This window comes from Eriocheir sinensis, chromosome 58 (genome assembly GCF_024679095.1).
Source record: "Eriocheir sinensis breed Jianghai 21 chromosome 58, ASM2467909v1, whole genome shotgun sequence".
Taxonomy (NCBI): domain Eukaryota; kingdom Metazoa; phylum Arthropoda; class Malacostraca; order Decapoda; family Varunidae; genus Eriocheir; species Eriocheir sinensis.
In genome coordinates, this window is record NC_066566.1 from 3,824,421 (window position 1) to 3,847,677 (window position 23,257).

The 23,257-nt window shown below is 42.1% G+C and overlaps 1 protein-coding gene across 3 annotated transcripts; it reads left to right on the forward strand.

Annotated features, from left to right (window-relative positions):
• Nucleotides 1–2,188: 2,188 nt before the first annotated feature.
• On the forward strand, nt 2,189–12,774 carry LOC126985065 (peptidyl-prolyl cis-trans isomerase FKBP8-like). 3 transcript variants are annotated; one of them, XM_050839406.1, is made up of 10 exons: nt 2,189–2,314; nt 4,006–4,148; nt 4,923–5,057; nt 5,947–6,020; nt 6,948–7,082; nt 8,059–8,173; nt 8,665–8,835; nt 9,429–9,644; nt 10,029–10,160; nt 10,936–12,774. In XM_050839406.1, the coding sequence occupies exons 2-9, from the start codon at nt 4,017–4,019 to the stop codon at nt 10,122–10,124; spliced, it is 1,074 nt and encodes a 357-aa protein (XP_050695363.1). In that variant the 5' UTR covers nt 2,189–2,314; nt 4,006–4,016; the 3' UTR covers nt 10,125–10,160; nt 10,936–12,774. The 3 variants fall into 3 exon arrangements, with proteins under 3 accessions (XP_050695363.1, XP_050695365.1, XP_050695362.1); XM_050839408.1 differs by having other exon boundaries at nt 10,941–12,774; XM_050839405.1 differs by having other exon boundaries at nt 10,029–12,774.
• The last annotated feature ends 10,483 nt before the right edge of the window (nt 12,775–23,257 follow it).

A 23,257-nucleotide genomic window follows, 5' to 3' on the forward strand; every position in this document is an offset into this window, starting at 1 on the left:
TCATTTACACTCCTGCATGCTGACCACTGCCACCGCCTCCCCGGCCTTAGAAATCAACTATGCCAGTCTCTCCTTTTCCGCTCACTTGCCTATAATTACCCCATTCTATGCTATAATAGTGAGATGGAGAGTAAAGACGAGTAGTTAAATTCCAAAAACCGGGGAGGTGGTGGCTGCGAGTGATCAGCGTGGGGTGAGGCTGATGCCCTAGGTTTGAATCCTGCCGATGCACTCTGACAGTTATATCAAGCTTACCCACATGCTGTTCAGATCTTCAATCAACCCTAACTACAGCAACTTCGTTCAAGAGGAGCACCAGAGGGCAGCATGAGCCAAGCAAGTCATACGCACAGTTACACTCTAGTCATACATCACGGCATCACTATAAATAACATTCGCGCGCGTCACTAACGAGCTGGGGCCATCCAAGAGACCCGGCCTTCTTATGAGAGCTTACCGGCGTTAAGAAAAGAAAATGTTGCCAGATATTATAGTTAAATCTACGAAACGGGGTAAAATGTCCATATATTATTACTTTTTTTAATATCCCACGAACCCGTTTAATTCGTACGCCTCTTCTACATCTTCAGTCAACCATTTACCTTCCCCAACGAAATACCCCCCAAAAAAAAGGAAAAAATCAAGGAAGTTACTTGTTATTAACTTTATTAATTTCCAACACTTTCTTCCTTTGTTTCCCTGTGTTCTTTTATAATATACGAATCTCATCATCTCCACTGCATATATAGGGATGTGAATATTAATTGTCCGGTACCCATATGTTTCTTGTATTGCTGCAAATCGCTCTATATTCCCTTCTCCTTCATTATGTAGTACCTTTAAAACAATAATCCATCAACCAATCACTTAATTTACTTCCATTCCGTCCATGTTGAGAATATGATCAAGTAGGCTACATTTTTATTAACAACAGTATCATTTATTGTACTGAAGTATAATTGTTACAAGCCCCAGAGAAAGACAGGTAATCCATTTTATTGAAAGATTAGTTGAAGCTTCGTGGGCCATGTGACCTGACACCACCTGACCTGACCTGACCCCCGCTGGCTGGCAACTTTGACCCCTGACAGTGATATTGAAGGAGGAATAATTTAATAAGGATACAATGTTTATTAGGACTATATAAGGAGGAAACAGTGGAGTTAATACCTTATACAAAAATTTTATCGGCGTGTTGGAAAAAAAAAACTGCATAATGAAAGTTGATTGAAAAGTGTAATAGATTGATTAATTGATAGTTTATTATTGCAAGTAAACAACATGGTGGAAAACATTAAAAACTCTGTGGGTGGAAACTAACATAAAAGGGCATAGAAAAGCAAGGTCAGGGGAAGAAAATAACGGAAAATCACCTCAGTTCAGAGTGGAGTGAAAAAGTGTAATAGATTAATTGATTGATAGTTTATTGTTGCAAGTAAAATATCGAAGTGGTGAGAAGGAGGACCTAGGAAGCGATACAGGTCAAAAGAAGAAGAAGAAGAAGAAGGCGCCGTATCAGCCAATCAGCGCGCGGCCTGTTCAGCGTTGCCAGATTATCGTATTCACCACTTCCTCTATTACTTTTAAGCCTCAAACTCTCGTACCTACACGAATCACGATATAAAATTGAAGTTAGCGTTAAAACTCCTATTTATTGATGTTTGTTAGTTTGTCGTCTTTGTTACTTTTAAGCCTCAAACTCTCGTACCTACACGAATCACGATATAAAATTGAAGTTAGCGTTAAAACTCCTATTTATTGATGTTTGTCGTCTTTATAACTGCTAAGCCTCAAACTCTCGTACATACACAAATAACGATATAAAATTGAAGTTAGCTTTAAAACTCCTATTTATTGATGTTTGTCGTCTTTATAACTGCTAAGCCTCAAACTCTCGTACATACACAAATAACGATTGATTGATAGTTTATTGTTGCAGGTATATAAAATTGAAGAAGTTAGCGTTAAAACTCCTTTTGTTGTTTACCTGCAACAATAAACTATCAATCAATCAATCAATCTATTTATTGATGTTTGTCGTCTTTATAACTGCTAAGCCTCAAACTCTCGTACATACACAAATAACGATATAAAATTGAAGTTAGCGTTAAAACTCCTATTTATTGATGTTTATTAGTTTGTTTTTGCATTCGTTATTGGCCAGAAACTACAAAATGGAATGCGATGAGTACGACAATTTGGCAATGGTGGTCCCGTTGCAAACACGCACGTCACCCAGAGTCAGGAGGAGCCAGACGTCAACACCCGCAGCTGCACGTCACGGGGCGCCCCACTCCCACACCGGCGAAATAACGTGAGAAACTACCATATCACAAAGTTTGCAGTATAATGACGAGAAAATAGAAACCTCGTAGTGTTGTTGTGGCGTGCGGGTCAGGGGGGGAGAGGGGGAGGGAGCAGCGGCCTCAGATTATTGTTGTTGTTATTGACTTTTTTTGTTTTATCGTTGGAAGGATTTTTTGTTACCTAGGAGAGTTTGCAGAGTCATGTTCACGTCGAAGCAGATAACTTATTGATTATAACTAGCAGCGTGATGAAGAGGTAGCCAAGAATGGTTGCTAATGATGTTTCGAGCTCGTAGTTAAAAGATTATAAAGTTTGCATTAATCCAGTAAAGTTTGCAGAGTCATGTTCACGGTGAAGCAGATAACTTATTGATTATAACTAGCAGTGTGATGAAGAGGTAGCCAAGAATGGTTGATAATGTTGTTTCGAGCTCGTAGTTAAAAGATTATAAGGTTTGCATTAATCCAGCATGCAAGAGTCTGTCTGTTGATGTTTTCTGAAATCAAACTAAGAGGATTATTGAGTTAGTTGTGATCCCATAAAGTTTGCAGAGTTATGTTCATGTATAAACAGATCACTTGCTTCCTTGTATTTTCCTGGCATGATGGTCAGGGTGCAGGGGGAGGCAGGCTGAGGTTAAGATTTGTTATGTTAATACGCCCATATCTCGCTTCCTACTTTGCAAAGAACTCTTCTGTTGTCATACATGTCTTCTACTATCCTTTAAACGTCTCAGAAAACCATGGGGAAGAGTGTACAGATCAAAACAGGTGTGGAAATAGCCATGAAAATTATGTGGTCAGGGTGCTGTGGAGGCAAGGGTGAGGTTAAGTTTGGTTATATTATTGCGCTCCTATCTCGCTTCCTACCTTAAAAAGTACCTTTCTGTTGTCATATATGTCTTCTACTAACCTTTAAACCTCTCAGGAAACCATGAGGAAGAGTGAACAGATCAAAACAAGTGTAGAAATAGCCACGATAATTATGTGCAAATCCTGATTGTATTTTTGAAGTTTTTTGAGCTATTGGTATTTTGTGTTTTCTCATATAATCATAATCACATTCATAATATTAAAGCTTTTGTATGAGAGAGAGGCCTAAATCAAACTCATCCTTCCCCCTTTTAATGATAGTGCAGCCACCCCTTGCACATTCTGACCTATTGATTATGTATCCTGGAGGCTGCCTCTCTCCCTCTCTCCCAAGCATCCCTGTCAACAAAGATGGAATAAAGTTTAAAATTAAGTCTTGTGGTATCTTGCACTGAAAGCTTTATTCTAATGGAGGATATTGCATAGCCTTTACATAACTTTTGGCTACTAAAACAATTATGTATGTCCTTGGCTTATCTCTGTGGGATTAAATGATAATGTTTATCTGTCTTCCTGTCAGCTCACCCTTAATTTTGCTCATGTTATCTATCTACCTATTTCTATAAACATAAGAGAAGTATGTTAGCAGTTCAAGTACAATTTATAGCATGTGTTTATAGGAGAAGAATTTTTCAGAATTAATATGGAAGAAACTTTTTTGTGTTTCATCAGATATTTTCCCTGTATTAGTTTTCATGTATTCCACAAGCAATCACCTCAGAGAAGTCTTTCCTCAGTCCTCCATTAGTATAAATAACTGACAGTGTTGTTTTTACTAGTAGAAATAAAAAAATAAATATACTTAATACGCTGCCACTCATTACAGGAAAGTTGAAAATGCCGGAAATTGAACAGCCGCAGGAGGTGAAGGTGGAGAAAGTTGAGGAGGTGGGTGTGGAGGGGAAGACGGAGGAGCCTGAGGAGGATGAGTGGGTGGACATCCTGGGCACCGGAGACCTCAAGAAGAAGGTAAGAGCCGCCTATGTCACTCCTTGAGGAAATGGGGAAGTGTGATGATAGGCTGTGTAGGTGTGCAGGGAAGGGGTGTGCAAGGGGGTGAAGATGGGAGACTGGGGGTTGTGGTGGGGTGAAGATGAGGGGGTGGGGTCTGGGGGTCTGGGTGAAGGTAAGGGACTGGGGTGTGTGTGGAGGGGTTGAAGATGAGGAGCTGGGGTGTGTGTGGGGGAAAGGGGTGAAGATGAGGGATGGATGTATTTATGGGAGGGTGAAGATGAAAGGTTAGAGTGTGTGTGTGTGTGTGTGTGTGTGAGGTTTGAAGATGACAGGTTGTGTAGATGTATTGGGAAGGGCAAGGGGCTGGCTGGGGGGGAGGGGGAGGATGAAGGTTAGGGGTGTGTGGGATGGGTGAAGTTGAGGGACTGGGGTCAATGGCAAGGGGCTGAGATGAAGGATGGGTGTGTGGGAGGTTTGAAGATGGGGAATGGATGTGTGTGGCTGAATTTTGGGTGCAGGACTGGAGTTTGTGTGTGCGGGTGAGGTATGGGTGAGGGGAATGAGGTATGGTTGATGGTGTGGCTGAGGAATGTGTGAGGTACTAATAGTTAATCATAATAATAATAAAAAAAATGTTATTAATTTTATTGAAACATGGGATGGATGAGCAAGATTTATTATATTTATAAGAAGTATGGTTGTGACTCTATGACTACTTATAATTGAATCTGCCTGAAGCTTCTCATAGATGTAAATACTTTGCCTCACCTCTGGGTCATGGCTCTACAGGTGATCCAGGCTGGCACAGTAGACACCCGGCCCAGCAAGGGATGCACGGTGGTGGTGAAGGCGAGTGGCCAGCTGGAGGACGGCACAGCGGTGGACACTCATGATCAGCTGACCTTCACGTTAGGCGACAGTGAGGTGAGTGTAGGGTGTGAGGAGCCGAGAAATACAAGTCATACAGGATTTTTTTTTATGTTCGGCCAGGAGTAAAAGTGAGTGTGATCTCCTTCATCGAGGGTGTGGGAGTAAGTGGATTAGGAAAGGACCTTAATGCAATTTGAAACCTTAATTAAACTACGAAAATGACTATCCACATTTATTTGCTAACTTCATGCCTCCTCCCCTCTGGTGGCCCCACTGCACTCGACTTTCTACTCTAGCTCATCCGTATGCTGTCCAAATCCCTTATGCAGAAGTTAACCAGCATCTTCATTCTTTCATCCCTTTTACTGGTCAATGCTGGAACGGCCTTCCTTCATATGTATTTCCTCCTGCCTTTGACTTGACTTCCTTCAAGAGAGGAGTATCAAGACACCTCAAAATTGTCATCTCTTTTGGCAACTCTTCTATACTTCTTTTTTAATGATCAGTAATTAGTGTTTTTTTTTTTCTTTACTTCTTTGCCTTGAACTGCTTCCTTTACTGTAAAAAAACAACCAGAAAAACATAGGGTTCACAGTGGATGGTGAGGCTTATAATCTCATGACTTCCTGCCGTGGTGTAAGGTCTGAATAGATTGACTTTGATTTTATTGTAACCTCCTGGTCTTTGTTGTATATTCATCTGTGATTTTTACCTTTTGTTATTCCATTCAACTTGTTTATATGTGTGAAGTAACTTTGCATATCAGCACTAATCACCAATTTTCATGAAACTAGAAGTATTAAAGCAAAAATGTAGCTGAGGAATAACTATAATATGACATGTGTGAAGAATATTGTGTTACATATGGTACCTATGATCATTAGAGTTGTAATAATCAGTAAAGATCCAAGAATATTTACATACTCATTTGATTCTTTTTCAGGTCATTTTAGGTCTGGAAATGGTTTTACCCTTGATGGATAAAGGAGAAATTGCTGAAGTGTACATGGGAGCCAGGTGAGGTGACACACACACACACACACACACACACACACACACACACACACACACACACACACACACACACACACACACACTCTAATCTTTCATCTTCACCCTCCCATAAATACATCTGTCCCTCATCTTCACCCCTTTCTCCCACACACACCCCAGCTCCTCATCTTCAACCCCTCCACACACATCCCAGTCCCTTACCTTCACCCAGACCCCCAGACCCCAACCCCTCATCTTCACCCCACCACAACCCCCAGTCTCCCATCTTCATCCCCTCACACACCCCTTCCCTCTGTTGAATGTCTTGAAAACAGGCCGCTGCATGGATGTTCTGTGTGGTCATCGCCAGACTTTACTTCATTGTTTCCAGAAAAAAGAAGTTAAATGAACCTTTCGTGTGTATTAAATTCATCTGTATCAAATTAACCTGGTAGCAGCGACGGGGCAAATTTGTGGCTTTACCGTGTAGCAGCGACAGGCCAAACTTGTGTCATGATATAAACCCCCCAAAATACATGATACATAATCTGATCACAAATGCTTCGATATATATTATGAAATGGTTTGTGTGAGGGGTGATTTTTTCTCATTTTTCTTGCTTGGAGGGACCATTAAGAAACATGATCCCTGCTGTTACTGGGTTAAGAAGGAATGCTCCCAGATACTGTTTTCTTTTTGGCCCCAGAAAGACTTGAAATGACACTGCTTGGGGTGGGGGGAAAGACTCTTGAGATCAACTTTTTCAGGAGTACTACACATCTGTGGGAGAGACTCAGCCCATCCACCCCAGGAGGGAATAAGGATGTCAAATGAAAAGATGGCAAGCTGTATATGCATGTGGTATTTTAATGTAGTTTTCATTAGGTAAAGAAATAACTTTATCTTTAACCCTAAGACCATGTATGCTGATGAGAAGTTTTACTTATTCAGGTTTGCATATGGGACTCCCGGGCTGCCTCCAAGCATCCCCAGCGAGAGTGCCATAACCTACCGCATAGAGCTGCTAGACCATGCCGTTGAAGAATGCCCTGACTCCATGCCCCTGGACCAGCGCATGGAGATTGGGTGAGTCTGGGGGATGATTGCTATTATTGTTATTACTGAGATCTATGGAAGGGCATCAAGGGAAAATAAGAAAAATGGTATGGACCCCAACAGAGTCCCTTCCAAGAGGCAGTGTCAGTGAAGTAAGGAGAGGAATGAAAGAAAAGGGTGGCAAAAGCAGGGCGGAAAGGGAGTGTAGGAAGTCTTGACAATGGAAAATTCAATATCTACATGTGTTATGCCCAAAGCTCAGCCTCGGTGTTCTGATATGCATTATAGAAGCAGGAAAAAAGATATCTTAGAGCAGGAAAAATATTTATTTCATTGAATGATTGAGTACCTAGTGTATATTGATGTGTTGCCAATGTCATCTATCTTTTTTTACACTATCAATTATCTTGTGCTTATATACTGATGGAATGAAAGAGTCAATTTAAGAAGAAAGGAAAATGTACAGCATGGCCATTCTATTTCTCTATTGGGGGAGTGACTGTGGTTTAGATGTTGTGTAGACTTGAAACACTGAATAAATTATAGTCCATATATTCTTTGGGAAGCATACAGAAGATGGATGAATTCATGCGGCCGTGATACAGGGCGGACATGAACGGGCCCTGAGAGGCAATGAGCAACAAAGTGCTGACATAACAGGGTCAACGTTGCCTATAGCCCCAAACTGACACTACCCACAATGACCATGGTAGAAGAGTTTCCATTTCTTCCTCATACAGTCTTTTTGCAAGGTTATCACCAGAATGATTTATCTAAAAGGCACCACAGCCATACAACCCTTAACCCAGTAGCGACGGGCCAAATTTGTGCCATGATATAAACCCCCCAAAATAGATGATACATAATCTGATCACAAATGCTTTGATATATATTATGAAATGGTTTGTGTGAGGGGTGATTTTTTCTCATTTTTCTCGCTTGGAGGGACCATTAAGAAACATGATCCCCGCTGCTACTGGGTTAAGCTTCTCCCACTCTGCCTCAGGAATCGCAAGCGAGAGCGTGGCAACTGGTGGTTCAACCGAGGGGAGTACAGCAAGGCCATCCAGTGTTATAGTGCTGCAGTGGACTTCCTGGATGACGCAGAGGCAGAGTATGGGGTAAGAGAAGCTGTTTATGATTGCAAGGCATGTTTGGATAAATGTGGAGTTTTGGTTTTCTCTTATATTGATTGGCTGAGTGATCCATTGACTTTTATTGACCTCTTATTGTTCATATTTCTCTCCTTTCCTCCCTGTACTCTTCTTACCTCTCTCTGGATCCTGTGTGAGGTGTCAAGTTTCCAATCTGTAGGGGCTTTAATATTTTTTTTATTTTCCACTGTCATTTCATACTTGTGGTGGTCACTTATTTGTGTCTTATTGAAATTTTCTTTTTGATTAAGCATGCTGATTTCTCCTTTTCTATATTGGAAGTACTACATTGGTAAAAAGTATCTATACCTACATATCCTTTGCACTTTATTCTCCTAACTAGCTTATTTTCGTCAATACAGAAAATGTCAGGCTAGGGGTAACTTGAAGAATCCTGTGCAAGCTATCATAATATACTTTTCCTTTTTCCTACTTGTTATTGTTTCATATCATTCCAGGAAGACGTAAGGCCGGAGGTTCAGCCCATCTTGATAGAGCGGCTCAAGGCTCTGAACAACATGGGTGCCGCGCAGATCAAGGTGGAGGCGTACGATGTGGCCCTCAAGTCCCTGGATGCTGTGTTGAGATGCCAACCGGGCAATGTCAAGGCTCTATTCAGGAAAGGCAAGGTGAGAGCTGCCTGGGGGTTCAGTGTTTTGATGACTGGTCACCTGAGTCTGAGAAAAATTAAATTAAGATATATGAAAAAGGAAGAAATCTGAATTTGAATTTGTTAACCTTGTGCCAAGATACTTGATTCTTTTTTTACTGCATAGCTCAAGGGCAAAAAAAAAGGAAACTAATGAAAAAGACCCCGCTAATCATTGCTCCTATGATATATACGAGACCAGTGTTGTAATGCATATATATTAGGTATTACAAAATATACAAGTAAAACCACGTTATATTATCTTTCCACGTTCGTTTTTTTTTACCATATCTGTTGTTAATTTTACAATTCATCATACAGTTTTTTGTCATCTCCAGTTGTTAATTCTACAATGCATTCTGGGATCTTTTCCTTTTCAGTTTTTAGTTATACTGTGCATCATATTATCTTCTTTCATTTCTGCTGTTATATCTCATTAGTTTTATAATCCTTCATAAAAATTTTCCCCAACTGTTGCTATTGCATTTTTTTTGTTAGTTTTACAGTGACCTGTATAATAACTTGTCCCTATTCTGTCGATATTACTTCCTCCTCTGCTGTTGCCCCCCGCAGGTGTTGGGCATACAAGGCAAGATGAAGGAGTCCATCTCATACCTCAAGATGGCCCTGGAGCTGGAGCCTGAGTCTCGCCTCGTCCACCAGGAGCTTGCCAAGATCAGGGAGAAGGCACGCATTGAGGCAGAGTCAGAGAAGAGCCTCTATAGGCGCATGCTGGGCTTGAAGAAGGAGATAACCCACTCTGATGAGCGGTACCCTGTCATAAAGAGTGTAAGTACTGAACCGGTCGCTAATCTGGGGGTTGTATTAGTCGCTTAGTATTAAGTATTGTTCCTGTGTACTGAGGAATTAATGTGTAGGTTTTGTAAGATATGAACAAAAATATACACCTGAAAATTTTATTAGTTAATAGTATCTTGCTTATGTTTCCTTTTGTTTGTTTAAGTAGTATTTCTTTATAATAAAACTAAACATCACTTGAATACTGACAGACTATGGCAAACACTGAGTTCTAAAGCCTCCAAGTTATAAAGATCTTTCCCCTTGTTTGAGAAAGAGAGAATGCAATATGTGAAGATATTCTAGAGGCATAACGTGATCCTATACGGCTGAATGTGTATCACTGGAATGTGTAACCAATTTAATATATTTCAGTTTCCTTGGAAGTTGTGGTTGCTGTCCTTTGTAACCATTGCCATGGGCTTAGTGGCCTACACCAAGGGACCCACGATTTACAAGTTCTTCCTCTAACACAGTCTTGGCCAGGTGCACGCCTCCCTCTCTGTGGTAAGATGAAAGCAAGAATTGGCTGCTGAGGTTGCTGTGTTTTAGTTTAACAATAATCACTTGAGTATTTTGTGGATCATATCTTTGAAAACCTGCCAACTTTTTGGGATTCGGACTCTGCACTGCTGTACAAAGATGTTATTAGTTGAAATTTAGGGTTCAGGGTGCCATGGTATTTTTTTAGTTAGTCTGAAATTATTAGTGGTTATTGTACATAGCATACAATTGCTTGATGTATTGTTAGATATCTCTATTATAAATGGACATATATTTTGATGATGAACAAAACTACAAACACAAATAGTATAAGTTTAGTAGAGGGGTTTGAGGGGACTTTATTTGTCAAAGAATGCCATGACGTAAAAATATTATATAGGAAAGTTCAATTCTGTGCCTCTGATTGCTGTGAAATCTCGTCTCATCCTCCAAAGCTTCATGTATTTGATCCGGTGCTTCTTGCTAAAAAATTGCCTACCTCAAATTATGTAACTTTTGTCTTTATTTATTGAATAGCACATTTTGTACTTATGGCACACCTGTGTTGGGAAGCAGCTCAAATTTTGCACCTCTCCATGTTTGGGATCTCAGTCTTTGTTGTGTGACTTACTTTCCCATTCCATTAATTATAACTTAACAGCAGCATAAGGTTCATCCTCAGCACATTTAATATTATGAAATTGAAACTGCTCTTGCCTAGTCAGATTAATTTGCAACCTCGCTATTAGGCTCTCGGTGTCTTTATTAAGTAATTTTAAATCATGTTGCCTCCTTCAAGAGCAGAGTCAAGCCAAAGGCATCCTGATGCTGCTGTGTAGGAACCTTCCTCTAGTCTCCACTGGAGGCTGCATATCACGTCACTTCCTGGAGCTGTTTGTACCATTATCAACAAACATTACATATCTACTGTTTTATTAATTTTACAACTCTCAGAGAAGTTGAGCTAAAGGAACAAACTTCAAGCTTTCATATGTATTTTTTCATGTGCATAGTTTTGTTGTAACAAGTGCTTGCTCCTGAGGAGGCTCAAATAGCTTGTGATGAAGCCACTTTGTACTTGAAGAAACACTACTCATACATATGATCACCCAGCAGGGTCAACTTTTATAGCCTTTTATACAGTCACAGCCTGACAGGTAAATCATTCTCACTTCAGGTCCTGCAATAACCTTGTCCTGTACAATAGCTTATGTAGAATAGTCTTCCATATCTAAGTTTGATGTACCTCTTTGTGGTCTGAATAATAGAATCTGCACAATGCACAAAAAATAACAAATGTACAAAAGTTTAACACTTCAAATATTTTGACACATAAATGGTGGCTGTGCCTATGTTAAAATTATTTACTCATTACTAGTTGACCTCCTGACTACACACCATGTTATGCACCTGCTCTGCTTGGGGGAGTAAGCTTGTGGCGGGTGGCAGAGCAGGGACCCGCTGAGGGGCACTGGGGACGTGAACACCTGCCCCTGTTGTCATGTGTTCTCAGAGCCCCTGTGACTGGATCAAATACATCCTGCCTCATTATCCTGTACAAGATTTTACTAAAAATATTATATTATATTATGTACTGCAATCAGTGCAGCATAAGATCATGCCTAAATATGTACACTGCAGGTGTAATTGATCCATTGATCACCAGGTGCCATTTGGTGCCTGATCACCTGCCCTACGATATGACTTTTGCACATCCTGGTGATGGGCAGTACGGTTGTTGGTGCGAGTGTTGGGAATGTTCCCGCCATGCTTGCCTCTGAGCCAGTGCTCATCTGATGCCTGAGAACTGTTTATTAGGGAAAATATTTCTACATTCCTAATTGTAAATGAGAGAAGGGGTGAGAGGATGACTCAGTGTGACAGTTTGGGGTTCAGAAGGTGGGTTTGAGGGGAGGGTAATGTTAGGGGGGAACAGGAGAGCAGTTTGCAGCCTAAACTTTTGATTTAGAAAAGTAACATGAGGCAGTCATTACATTATAGAAAGATATAAATTTGATACTTTGTGTATGAAGAATCTAAAGTTTTAACACAGAAGTTGAGGATGTCAAGAGTTTCCTGATTCCTCATGGTCAGTGGTCAGAGCCAGCATGTTGTGGTGGATGCTGCAGTCACTCTGGAACAGCCAATGTCGTCATTGGCTGGACGGGTGTGTGTAGGCCACAGGAAAAGACTAAAATGTTTTCCTGATTTTTTTATACAGTAATGGAAACAGCTTAAGGGCAAAAAAGCTTTCGAAACCTCACTAAGCATCTGAACTATGTGATGCAGGAGCTTATTTTTCAGGCTCATTGCATTACTAAAATTGGAAAGAGCCCGTTCTCTTGCTGCTGGACCAGTGTGGGGCAGCCCTCCTCCCTCCCCTCTCAAGCTGTGGTCAAAGGCTGCTGTGCTTGTTTTGTCGTGCTGTTTCGGGCCATTACAGTTTCATTTCTTAAACACTTTCGTAAATCTGCCTTGTGTCATCTTGCACCACCTGTACATGTAAAAAGAACGATAAGAAAAAAAAGCAAAGTAATATTATGTAGTGATGATAATTTTTTGTACAGTTCTCAGTTCTCTGCAGATGTACAAGAAATGCATCCCTTTTATATTAACATTAAAGTGTATGAAGGTTAAATGCAGCTTTTTATGTTTCTGTCATTTCGTTTGTCAAATTTCACAAGGCCACAAATACTTCACAAAACACTGGTAGGTATTCATCAGTCACTTGAACTAGATAGATAACCCTACATTAGTTGATCTGGCAGACTCACCGTACACTATGCAGGTCCAGAAGCCCCACCACGACCCTCCCCCACACTCCTTCCGAGATAACAAAGACAGAGGCCCCATTGTCAGACACTTCCTCCTCTCCTGTTAACCATTTCCAAAGTCTGAGAAGGAGATCAGTCGGGTTGTAATGAGTGTTCTTTTAATTTCATGGCACAGAAGAATGATCAAACTACATCCAGGGTCATAAAACTACCCCTGAAAATGCCCAGAACTCCTGTGAAAGTCTTGTAAAATGTGTGTGCTTGGTGGCTGAAATGTTTAAGAATATGACCCCAAGATCTGATTCCACAGTACAACACAGTGAACCAAACTTGACGCAGCACCGAGAACTTAAAAGACTTATTGTATCGTTTCCTCAAATTTCTTAACTCATACATGAACACAAAACACTAAACACAAGAAATTTTGCAGTCTTTGGTATTGGTTTGGGAGCTTACAAACCCAACCCGGTGGCCTAGTGGATAAGGTGGTGAGCTTGGGATCGGACTGATGTCGACGCATGGGTTTTGATCCCCCACCAGTTGTTGAAACGATTGATTTGTGTCATCGTTGAAATCACCCACACCACCCCTGACACCCCGAGTTCTAATGCATAGCAATAAAGATGAGCTTTGGGGGGTAACCTTTCAGGTGCCACTATAAAAAAAACGCCGCCCACGCACCACAACGGGCCCTCTCCTTCTGCACAAGAGAGGCAGAATATGCTACAGTGGTATGGGGCTAACACGAAAAAAAAAAAAAAAAAAAAAATGTCAAACTGTGGAACTGGCCCAGTGGTTATCTTTCCCATCCTCCTCTCAGCCAACCAATCAGCTCCCAAGGCTTTGAAAGTGGGCGGGGCTTGTGGGTCTGTTTATAGTGTACGGTGCCCATAGTTAGGTAGCCTCACTAAGCATTTGGTCAGGAACGAAATGCCTTACTAGCCTAATATGCAGTACCCTAGGTTCAAGCGCTGCCAAGATATTGTTGACCCCAGTTCCCCATGTACCGTTTTGACCCATATTCACCTTCTATAGTGTTGGGCGTAGACTGATTGGTGGAGTTAGGAGTGTCATGTTATGTTTGTTTTTTAGCGGAATAAAAAAAGAGAAATTTACTGGATATTGTGGCTTTTATATATGTACCTTTAAGTTCATGGAGTTACTTATTAGTGTGAAGGGTGAGTTTGTTTTTGTATATATATAATGACATTGATTTGGTGTGAAAGGAAAGGGAGGGGAAGGAAGAGGCTGGGAGAGGAGAGGATGGGATGGGAAAGGAAGGGAAGAGAAGAGAAAGATAGCAATTATATGATACAGGAAGGGAAGGGAAAAGGAGGAAAGAAAAAGGGAAGGGAAGAGAAAGGTGTATCGTTCCTTTATTGCTCTCTCTCACACACACACACTCTCAAAGATAATAAAGGAAAAACAATAACAAACAATAACTACATCAAGAAGTCTACTAGTCCTTGCTACGTAGATATCTTCATAAATATTCAAATGGACCCCAAACTATATAATTACCTAACAAACCCATTACAGCTTTCAATAGTGACAATTCCCGCATAAGATTTCCACAATGAACCCTCGTCACACATAAACCCGATAAAAAACTCCCTGGGAAAATTAGAAGCAATGTGGACAAAAGAGGCTGCCAGAGGTGAGGCCAGCGGTGTCAGATTATCGTACTCACCGCATTGTATTTTCGGTTTCTGGCCCATAAATAAGACTAAAAACTTGAATAATTAATGGTTGTGGGAATAAATTTAGTTGAATATCATTACTGGTGTGGGTATGGTAGTATTTTGGGTCTGAAGCTGATATATGCAATGATCTGAGTATGACAATCTATCACTGCTGGGTGCGGGGTGAGAAGTCCAGCGGTGCCAGATTGTCGTATTCAGTCTATTACATTTACCGAATTCCGATCCAAAAAACTGTCTCCTCCACCCCAACCGTCGAAATGGTTAATTACTGGTGTGTTTCTATATTTTCGCATCAACTGTGTGGCCGGAAACTGGAAAATACGCTGCTAGGAGTATGATGATCTGGCACCACTGGAGAGGCCTACACGTGGGGCGGGGGACGGCGCGGCGATAGTGGCGATAATGGCCATATTTTACCCTCTCCCGGCGTTTATTTACAGTTTCATTGACTCAGTGGTGAATCTGTGACCTGTGTTTGATCGTGGATGCTCGGCGGGGCTGTGTGGATGCTGTGTCATGGGCGGCGAGGCGAGTTTCGAAAGGTGAGTCAATGAGGGTTCGGTGAAGGGTTCAGACGCTTTCGGCCCAAATTTCGGCTCCTCGGTTATTTTCAAAGGCAGCAAGATTAATCGGGTTCTCATGCTAAGTTTCCCCGCCTTCATGTTATGGTTAAGGGACATGTATTTGGTTTCTTAAGTATAATATGGAGGCGTAATATCGTGTTTTGGAGGCGCGGAGTGATTCTCAATAATTACCGCAGACTCCTTTTAATACTGCAGCAGGACAAGGATATTGCTCGCCGCAGCCCAGTAGTAGTTTACGGGTTAAAACAGGCATTTCTTTATAACTATATTTTCCCAACCTTTCTTTATTTGTCTTTTATAAGTGTCAGATACCAACAGAATTTCAATGTCCCTACTTCCAATTTACGGGTTAAAACAGGCATTTCTTCATTACTATATTTTCCCAACCTTTCCTTTCTTTATCTGTCTTTTATAATTGTCAGATACAAACAGACAATTCCAATGACCCTACTTCCAATTTACGGGTTAAAACAGGCATTTCTTATAAGTTATTACTATATTTTCCCAGCCTTTCTTTTCTTTATCTGTCTTTTATAAGTGTCAGATACAAACAGACTGAATTCCAATGTCCCTACTTCCAATTTACGGGTTAAAACAGGCATTTCTTCATTACTATATTTTCCCAACCTTTCCTTTCTTTATCTGTCTTTTATAAGTGTCAGATACAAACAGACTGAATTCCAATGTCCCTACTTCCAATTTGCGGGTTAAAACAGGCATTTCTTATAAGTTATTACTATATTTTCCCAACCTTTCCTTTCTTTATCTGTCTTTTATAAGTGTCAGATTCAAACAGACAATTCCAATGACCCTACTTCCAATTTACGGGTTAAAACAGGCATTTCTTCATTACTATATTTTCCCAACCTTTCTTTATCTGTCTTTTATAAGTGACAGATACAAACAGAATTCCAATGACTCTACTTCCAATTTACGGGTTAAAACAGGCATTTCTTTAAACTATATTTTCCCAACCTTTCTTTATCTGTCTTTTATAAGTGTCAGATACAAACAGACAGAATTCCAATGACTAGGCTATACTTCCAATTCTCAAACACATTCTTCCTTTTTTCCCGCACCATCGCTATAGGCCCATACCACTATCCTTGGAAATACCCAGAACAGCCTCTACGAAAGCCTTACAATTTTTTTTGATGTGTGTAAGTCCTGAGATGCCGTGTTCGATGTTTGTGGTAGCCTCGACGCGCTGTGATGTACCCAAGTAGGTGGTTTGATGTGTTCGTGGTGATGTTTAAGGCATAATATATTGATGTGAGGCATAATGTAGTTCTTATAGTGTCATGGTTATTGTCTCCAGTGTTCGGTAATGTGTTACTCGCCATGTTATTTGCGCCTCAACGTTGTCTCATGCGGTTTTGTGATGTTGAGGCGCGTTTTATGGTGGCTTCGGATCTGAGACGGGATTTATTACTGCGAGGCTTTGTACAATTGTTATGGTACCATGGTTATCGCCTTCAGCAAAGCCAGGATTTGAAAACATAGGTCCGGCTGCATGCTCCCCGGGAAGGATCGAGGATGGAGGGAGTAGATGCCAGATAAGGGGGTCGGACACGTCTGGTTCAAGGTGGTTACGGGCACGCCTTCAGGATTCGGAGATGGGTCGTGTTACTCAGGGGCTACTCATGTCTCCGATCTCAACGCTTTGTGACGTATTACCGTGATTTATTACTGCGAGGCTTAACGCTGTGGGTGTATTATAGTATACTGGCTGTTGTCTTCAGGGATGGGTGATGAGGTATTGCATTATTTTACGATAGTAGCAATAGGATTTATATTCCCTGCGACATCCCTCTCCTACCGGCGGCGAACAGTTATAAGAAAACGTCTCCTTTATAATGAACAACAATAGATTTATAGAACGAGGAGATGAAAGGTGTGTGTGTGTGTGTGTGTGTGTGTGTGTGTGTGCCAGCGTTGCCAAATTATCGTACACACCGTATTGCATTTTCGTAGTTTCTGACTGATATCCATAGCAAAACAAACAAACATCAATAAATAACAGTTTTAATGCTAACTTTAATATCCTTTCGCTATTTGTGTAGGTACGAGAGTTTGAGGCTTAAAAATGATAAATACAATGTGGTGAATACGATAATCTGGCAACGCTGGTGTGTGCTGCTCTAAGATTCCACCCACTGTTGTCCCAGCCCTAACACACTATAATATATTGCCATGTTCACCAAACAAGGTGATACAATATCCTTAAAACATAACAATACCTCCTTATTTCGTTTGTCTAGCTCTAAAACTATACAAGCTAATTAATGTTGCCTGGATTAAATGCAGACGCGATTATTTTTACAACGCTCAACACTCATCCCCAACGCCCCCTCTCAGCTATTCACGTTGTGTGGGTGTATTTCTGATGCACGCTTACTTAATTATTTACCCATGAATTTATTACTTTGTTTATCTGTTGGTCTACTTATTTCTTTCCTTTTTGTATAGTGGTTGTTGCAGATTCCTTAAAAAGAGTGGGATTTTGCACGCGTGTGTTGGTCTCTCATATTTTATTATCATTATTATTGTTTCATAGTGGATATATCAGAGCTTGGTATGATATTGTGTACTTTATCGAACCCTCGTGAGCGGTGTATTATGTGGAGACGGGCAGCACGGAAGCCTTGTTCTTTAGTTGATTTGGAGCTTTTGGAGAACTTAAGAGGCTGTTACACTGGACAAATTTTCCGTGGATCTTCAGTCAAACCACGATTTCCGCTGGCGTGGTTTTCATTTGTTTCTTGTTTTTGCTGCTGCTGCTGATGATGATGGTGAGTAATACCGTCGTCCTTCGGGGAAATCTACCGTAGCTTTGCAAGATCTTGGACACGTCAGAAAACCACGGAAATATAAGGACCACGCCAACGGAAATCGTGGTTTGACTGAAGATCCACGGAAAATTTGCCTAGTGTAATACCCCCTTTAGAGTGATCGACGTTGCTGAGTTTCTTCAGGTATACCTACTCAAAGACCTTCATATCTTCAAAGCGCCTCTTTTCCGGCGTAATGAGTTTGAATCGCTTGAGTTGTTCACCGTATGGCTGAAGGGGTGGTATCATTTTCGTGGCGCGTCGCGAACCCTTTTCAATGATTCAGTGTCCTACCTGTAATTAGGAGACCAGCAGTGGAGGATGAGAAGGAAGAGTAGGAGGAAGAGGAGGAGGAGGAATAGGAATGAAAAAAAATATAAGTAAAAAAAGATGAAAAGAAAAATTACCACTAAGAGGATTATGATGGAGAAAAATACGATGAAGAGAATGATGATGATGGTGATGATAATGATGAGGATGAATATAATGATGAAAATACAATGAAGATGATGACGAAGATGAGGAGGAGAAGAAAAAGGAGAACGCGGCATCGAAGCTTCATCTGTGTGTTCGTGTATGCGTTAGGGGTTCAGGGGTTAAGGTAAGGGAGGGGGAGGGGGGGATGAGGGGGCGGGGGCAGGTCTCGACAGCGCGGGATGTTATGCTCTTGATCAAACACTCCCTCGTCCACGTCCTTGTTTATTTTGCTTCATTCTAAAGCCAGATTAAAGGCGGCGGGACGCGGGGCTCGGCGCGGCGCCCTCGGGAGACGGAGGCGGCGGCGGTGACGGTGGTGGTGGGGGTTGTGGTGGTAGTATTGGTGGTGATGGTGGTGGTGGTGGTGGTGATGGTGAAAACTTATAGGGTTGGGGTTGGAGAGGAGGAGAAAGACGTAGAGGAGAAGGAGGAGGCGGAGGCGGAGGAGGAGGAGGAGGAGGAGATGGTTTTGGTGGTGTTTGTGTAATAAGAAGAGATAGGAAGATGAGGAATTTTGAAATGGAGGAGGAGGAGGAGGAGGAGGAGGAGATGGTTTGGTGCTGTTTGTGAAATAAGAAGAGGAGATAGGAAGAAGAGGAGTTATGAAATGGAAGAGGAGAAATAGGAGTGGGTGGTGGAAGCTGAAGAGGAGTGGTAGAATAAGTAATAATAATAATAATAATAATAATAATAATAATAATAATAATGATAATAAATGGTAAAAATATGATCAACTGACACTCGCTTTCGTCTACCTCGATATGATAAAAAGAAAATATAACTGTGTGTGTGTGTGTGTGTGTGTGTGTGACCTGACCCCTGACCCCTATCTTGCTATATTTACCCTCCTTCAGCCTCTCTCCCTCCTCCCTTTCCTTCTTCATTCCCTCTCTTTTCCTCGTTGTTCCTCCCCTCCTTTTCCCTCCTCCCCTTTCACTCTCAACCATTTTCTTCCCTCACCTTCTCTCTCTCTCTCTCTCTCTCTCTCTCTCTCTCTCTCTCTCTCTCTCTCTCTCTCTCTCTCTCTCTCTCTCTTTATACCCATTCCCCTACATTTCCTTGCTCCTCATCCTCACCTCCTTTCCTGTTCCCTTTCTCTCCTTCCTCCCCTCTCATTCTCATCCCTTTCCTTCCTCCAACCTTCCCATCTTCTACCTCCCCGATCCCCTTCCTTTCTTCCCTCCCCTCTCATCCTCTCCCTTCCTTCACCCTTCCCTCTCCCTTCTTCCTCGTTCCTCCCCTCTCTTTTTCTCCTCGACCCTTCCTATCTTCTTCCCTTTCTCTTCCCTTTCCTTCTTCACCCTGTAGTACTTTCTCTGCCTTCCTTCTCTCCCCCTTCCTCACCGTTCCCCTCTTCCTTCCCTCTCTATCACCCACACCCCTTCCCTTTCTCCGACCTTCCTTCTCCTTTTCTCCCAGTTCCTTCCCTCCCTTTCACTCCTCTCCATTCCTCCTCCCTTCCCTCCCTCTTCCCCGCCCCTACCTCCCTCTCCCTTGGCCCTTTGCAGCGGCTCAGAGCAAGCAATTTAAGCAATCCAAATAGGCTGCTTCCGTCAAAGTGGCATTGGCAGCGTGATCTGTCAAAAATATTACATAATTGAAGGACGATGCAGTGTGTGTGCGTGTGTATGTGTGTGTGTGGGGGGGGGGGGGTAGGGGGGAAAGGGTAAGTGTTAATATGTGTGTGTGGGGAGGTAAGGGTAAGTGTGTGTGTGTGTGTGTGTGTGTGTGTGTGGTAGTAAGAGATCGTAAACACACCTACACGTTCATATTTTACCTGTACGTTCCTTGATTAAGAGTTCATAGGTATACTTCTTAGCAATTAACCTGGGGAGTAGAAGGAGGAGGAGGAGGAGGAGGAGGAGGAGGAAGGGGTGAGGAATGCAGGAGGGAAAGATAAATAAAGATGGAAAGTCGGAATGGATGAAGGATGGGGAAGGAAGGATGGAAGAATGTATGATATCGAAATTAGGTTAGGAATGTGGGAGTGAGTGAGTGTAAGGAAATAAGGGAGACAGGAGGCAAGGGAAAAAGTAATGAATGACTGGATAAAGAAATGAAGGAAAGAAGGTTTGGAAATAATAAGGGTGAGTACAGAAGTGGAGAAGAAAGGAGAATCAGAAGGAGGAGGAGGAGGAGAAAGGGTAAAAGGATAATTAGAAGGAAAGACTTAGAGAGACGGAGAAATGCCCGATTGGAGGAGAGAGAGAGAGAGAGAGAGAGAGAGAGAGAGAGAGAGAGGAGAGGAGAGGAAAATGGAGGTAACAGGTTGGTGGAGGAAGAGGAGGAAGACAGGAGAGCGAAAATAATGAAGTGGAAATGAAGGGGAAAGGGAATAATGACGGAATAGGATGATGATGATGATGATGATGATGATGATGAGAAAAAGAGCAATGACGGAGGGAGGAAAAGTTCAATCAGTAAATCAGGGGAGGCGAACAAGTGGTGATGATGATGGTGGTGGTGATGGTGGTGATGGTGGTGATGGTGATGGTGATGGCGGTGGTGGTGGCGCAACGCTATCAAAAGACCCACTAATACGGTATGGATCTGCCTCAAAATTATCGCCGCTCGGCAAACAGGAGTCCATCGATGTGGAGGTGGTGGTGGTGTTAGTGGTGGTGTTAGTGGTGGTGGTGGTGGTGTTGTGTAATGGAGGTGAGTGTAATGTCCCTGTGTGTGTGTGTGTGTGTGTGTGTGTGTGTGTGTGTATGAAATTGCCACTTCTGTTCCGCGTATTGAAAACAAAAGACGATAGATAGATAGAGAGAGAGAGAGAGAGAGAGAGAGAGAGAGAGAGAGAATGGCCAGAATCAGTCATGGGAATTCTTTGTTCCGAGGTACCTTTTAACATGTCATAACGCCCCCGTGTGTGTGTGTGTGTGTGTGTGTGTGTGTGTGTGTGTGTGTGTGTTTCGGCGCGAAGAATAATAGTAATAATAATACCTCAACGTGTAATTGTTATTGTTAATGTTACTTCGGCCCCATAAATATCGGCGAATAGCCCAGCTGATCGCATTGTGTGTGTGTGTGTGTGTGTGTGTGTGTGTGTACATATTCTAATGGCACCTCGCATCTAATGGGTCACTGTTTTATGGCACGGCGTTTGGCACATGTTTACGAGTGGGTTTATGTCGTAGTTAATAGCCAATCCCTAACTTATGGCTCCGAGTGCGATTCGAAACTGTACATAAAGGAGTTTGAACCGCCATCAACTTTTTTTTTTTCTACTCCTCACTTTTTTTTTTTCATTTTGCATTCGAACGCGTGAACAAAGAAAACAAAAGAAGGGGCTGTGTGGATTATACGCCTCGTCTCTCTCTCTCTCTCTCTCTCTCTCTCTCTCTCTCTCTCTCTCTGTCTGTGTTTGGTAGCGCGGTGTCTTATTATTCTTATTATTACCTTTTTATTTCTTTGGGGTCTTTTATACTCTTTGTTTTGGGTAGTGCTTGTGTTGGCTACGAGGGGCGTGGTCGTCATGGTCGTCGTTGTGGTCGTCTGGTCTTCATTCAGGGCGTGATGGACGTCGCCTTGTTTCTCGTACCGATGATTATAATTTGCTCTAGTTTATCGCCTCGGCTTTTCTGCTTAACCCTGGTGCTCTACGATGTCGCATTACCAGCCTTCCGATTACTTTGGGAACCGCTTATCAGTATCTATTTTACCGAAGAGGTGGATCATGGTGTACTGATACCCTACACCCCTGTCCACCCAGCAGTGAATGAGTACCAGGTATTAATCGTGGGTTGTGTCCCGTCTCCTGGGGTCTGTTCCTTTCTCCTATAATTCCTTCCCCCTCCCGTCTCTCTCCGGCATATGACCACAGATGTTGCGCCGACTAAACGAAACTTTCCATCTTTTCATGGCGTAGTGACTGAACGCCCAAATGAAGGAAAACGGAGAACTATGTCGATTCATTCCCATTTTGTTCTCGGTATTTAATGTTTTTTTGCAGTAGGTTATATGTCCTTATACGAAATCTTTTACCTCAAGCTCAAAATTGAAGGTTTACTGCTGTGTTTGGTTTTAAGAAGTACGTGATTTATCCTGATTTTGAATTTGAAGAAGAGAGAGAAAAAAAAATCGAGTAGAATATAAAGGAAAGGAAGAGGGAGAGGAGGAGGAACATGTTGGAAAGAGGAGCAGGAGAAGGAGGAGGAAGAAAGAGGAGGAAAGAGGAGAATTTGGAGGTGCAACTGAAGGAGGAGGAGGAGGAGGAGGAGGAACAGCAAGTAGAAGAAGGCTCATGGAATACAGAGGAGCAGGATAAGGAGCAGGAAGAAAGAGAAGGAGGAAAAAGGAGAATTTGGAGAGGCAACTGAAGGAGGAGGAGAAGGAGGAGAAGGAGGGGAAGGAACAGCAACTAAGAAGGAGGAGTAGGAGGAAGAGGAGAAGCAGAAGGGGGATTATGGAATGGATCTGAAGGAGGAAGAGGAAGAACTAGAAAAAGATGGTAGATGGAGAAAGACGAGGAGAACGATAGGAAGGAGACAAGAGGAGGGGAAAGACAGTCAAACAAGAGGAATAGGAAGAAGAGGAAGAAGTAGAAAAGGAGAGTAGATGGAGAAAGACGAGGAGAACGATAGGAAGGAGACAACAGGATGGGGAAAGACAGTTAAACAAGAGGAATAGGAGGAAGAGGAAGAAGTAGAAAAAGAGAATAGATGCAGAAAGCTTAGGAGAACGATAGGTAGGAGACAAGAGGAGGGGAAAGACAGTCACACAAGAGGAAGAGGAAGAGGAGGAGGGCGA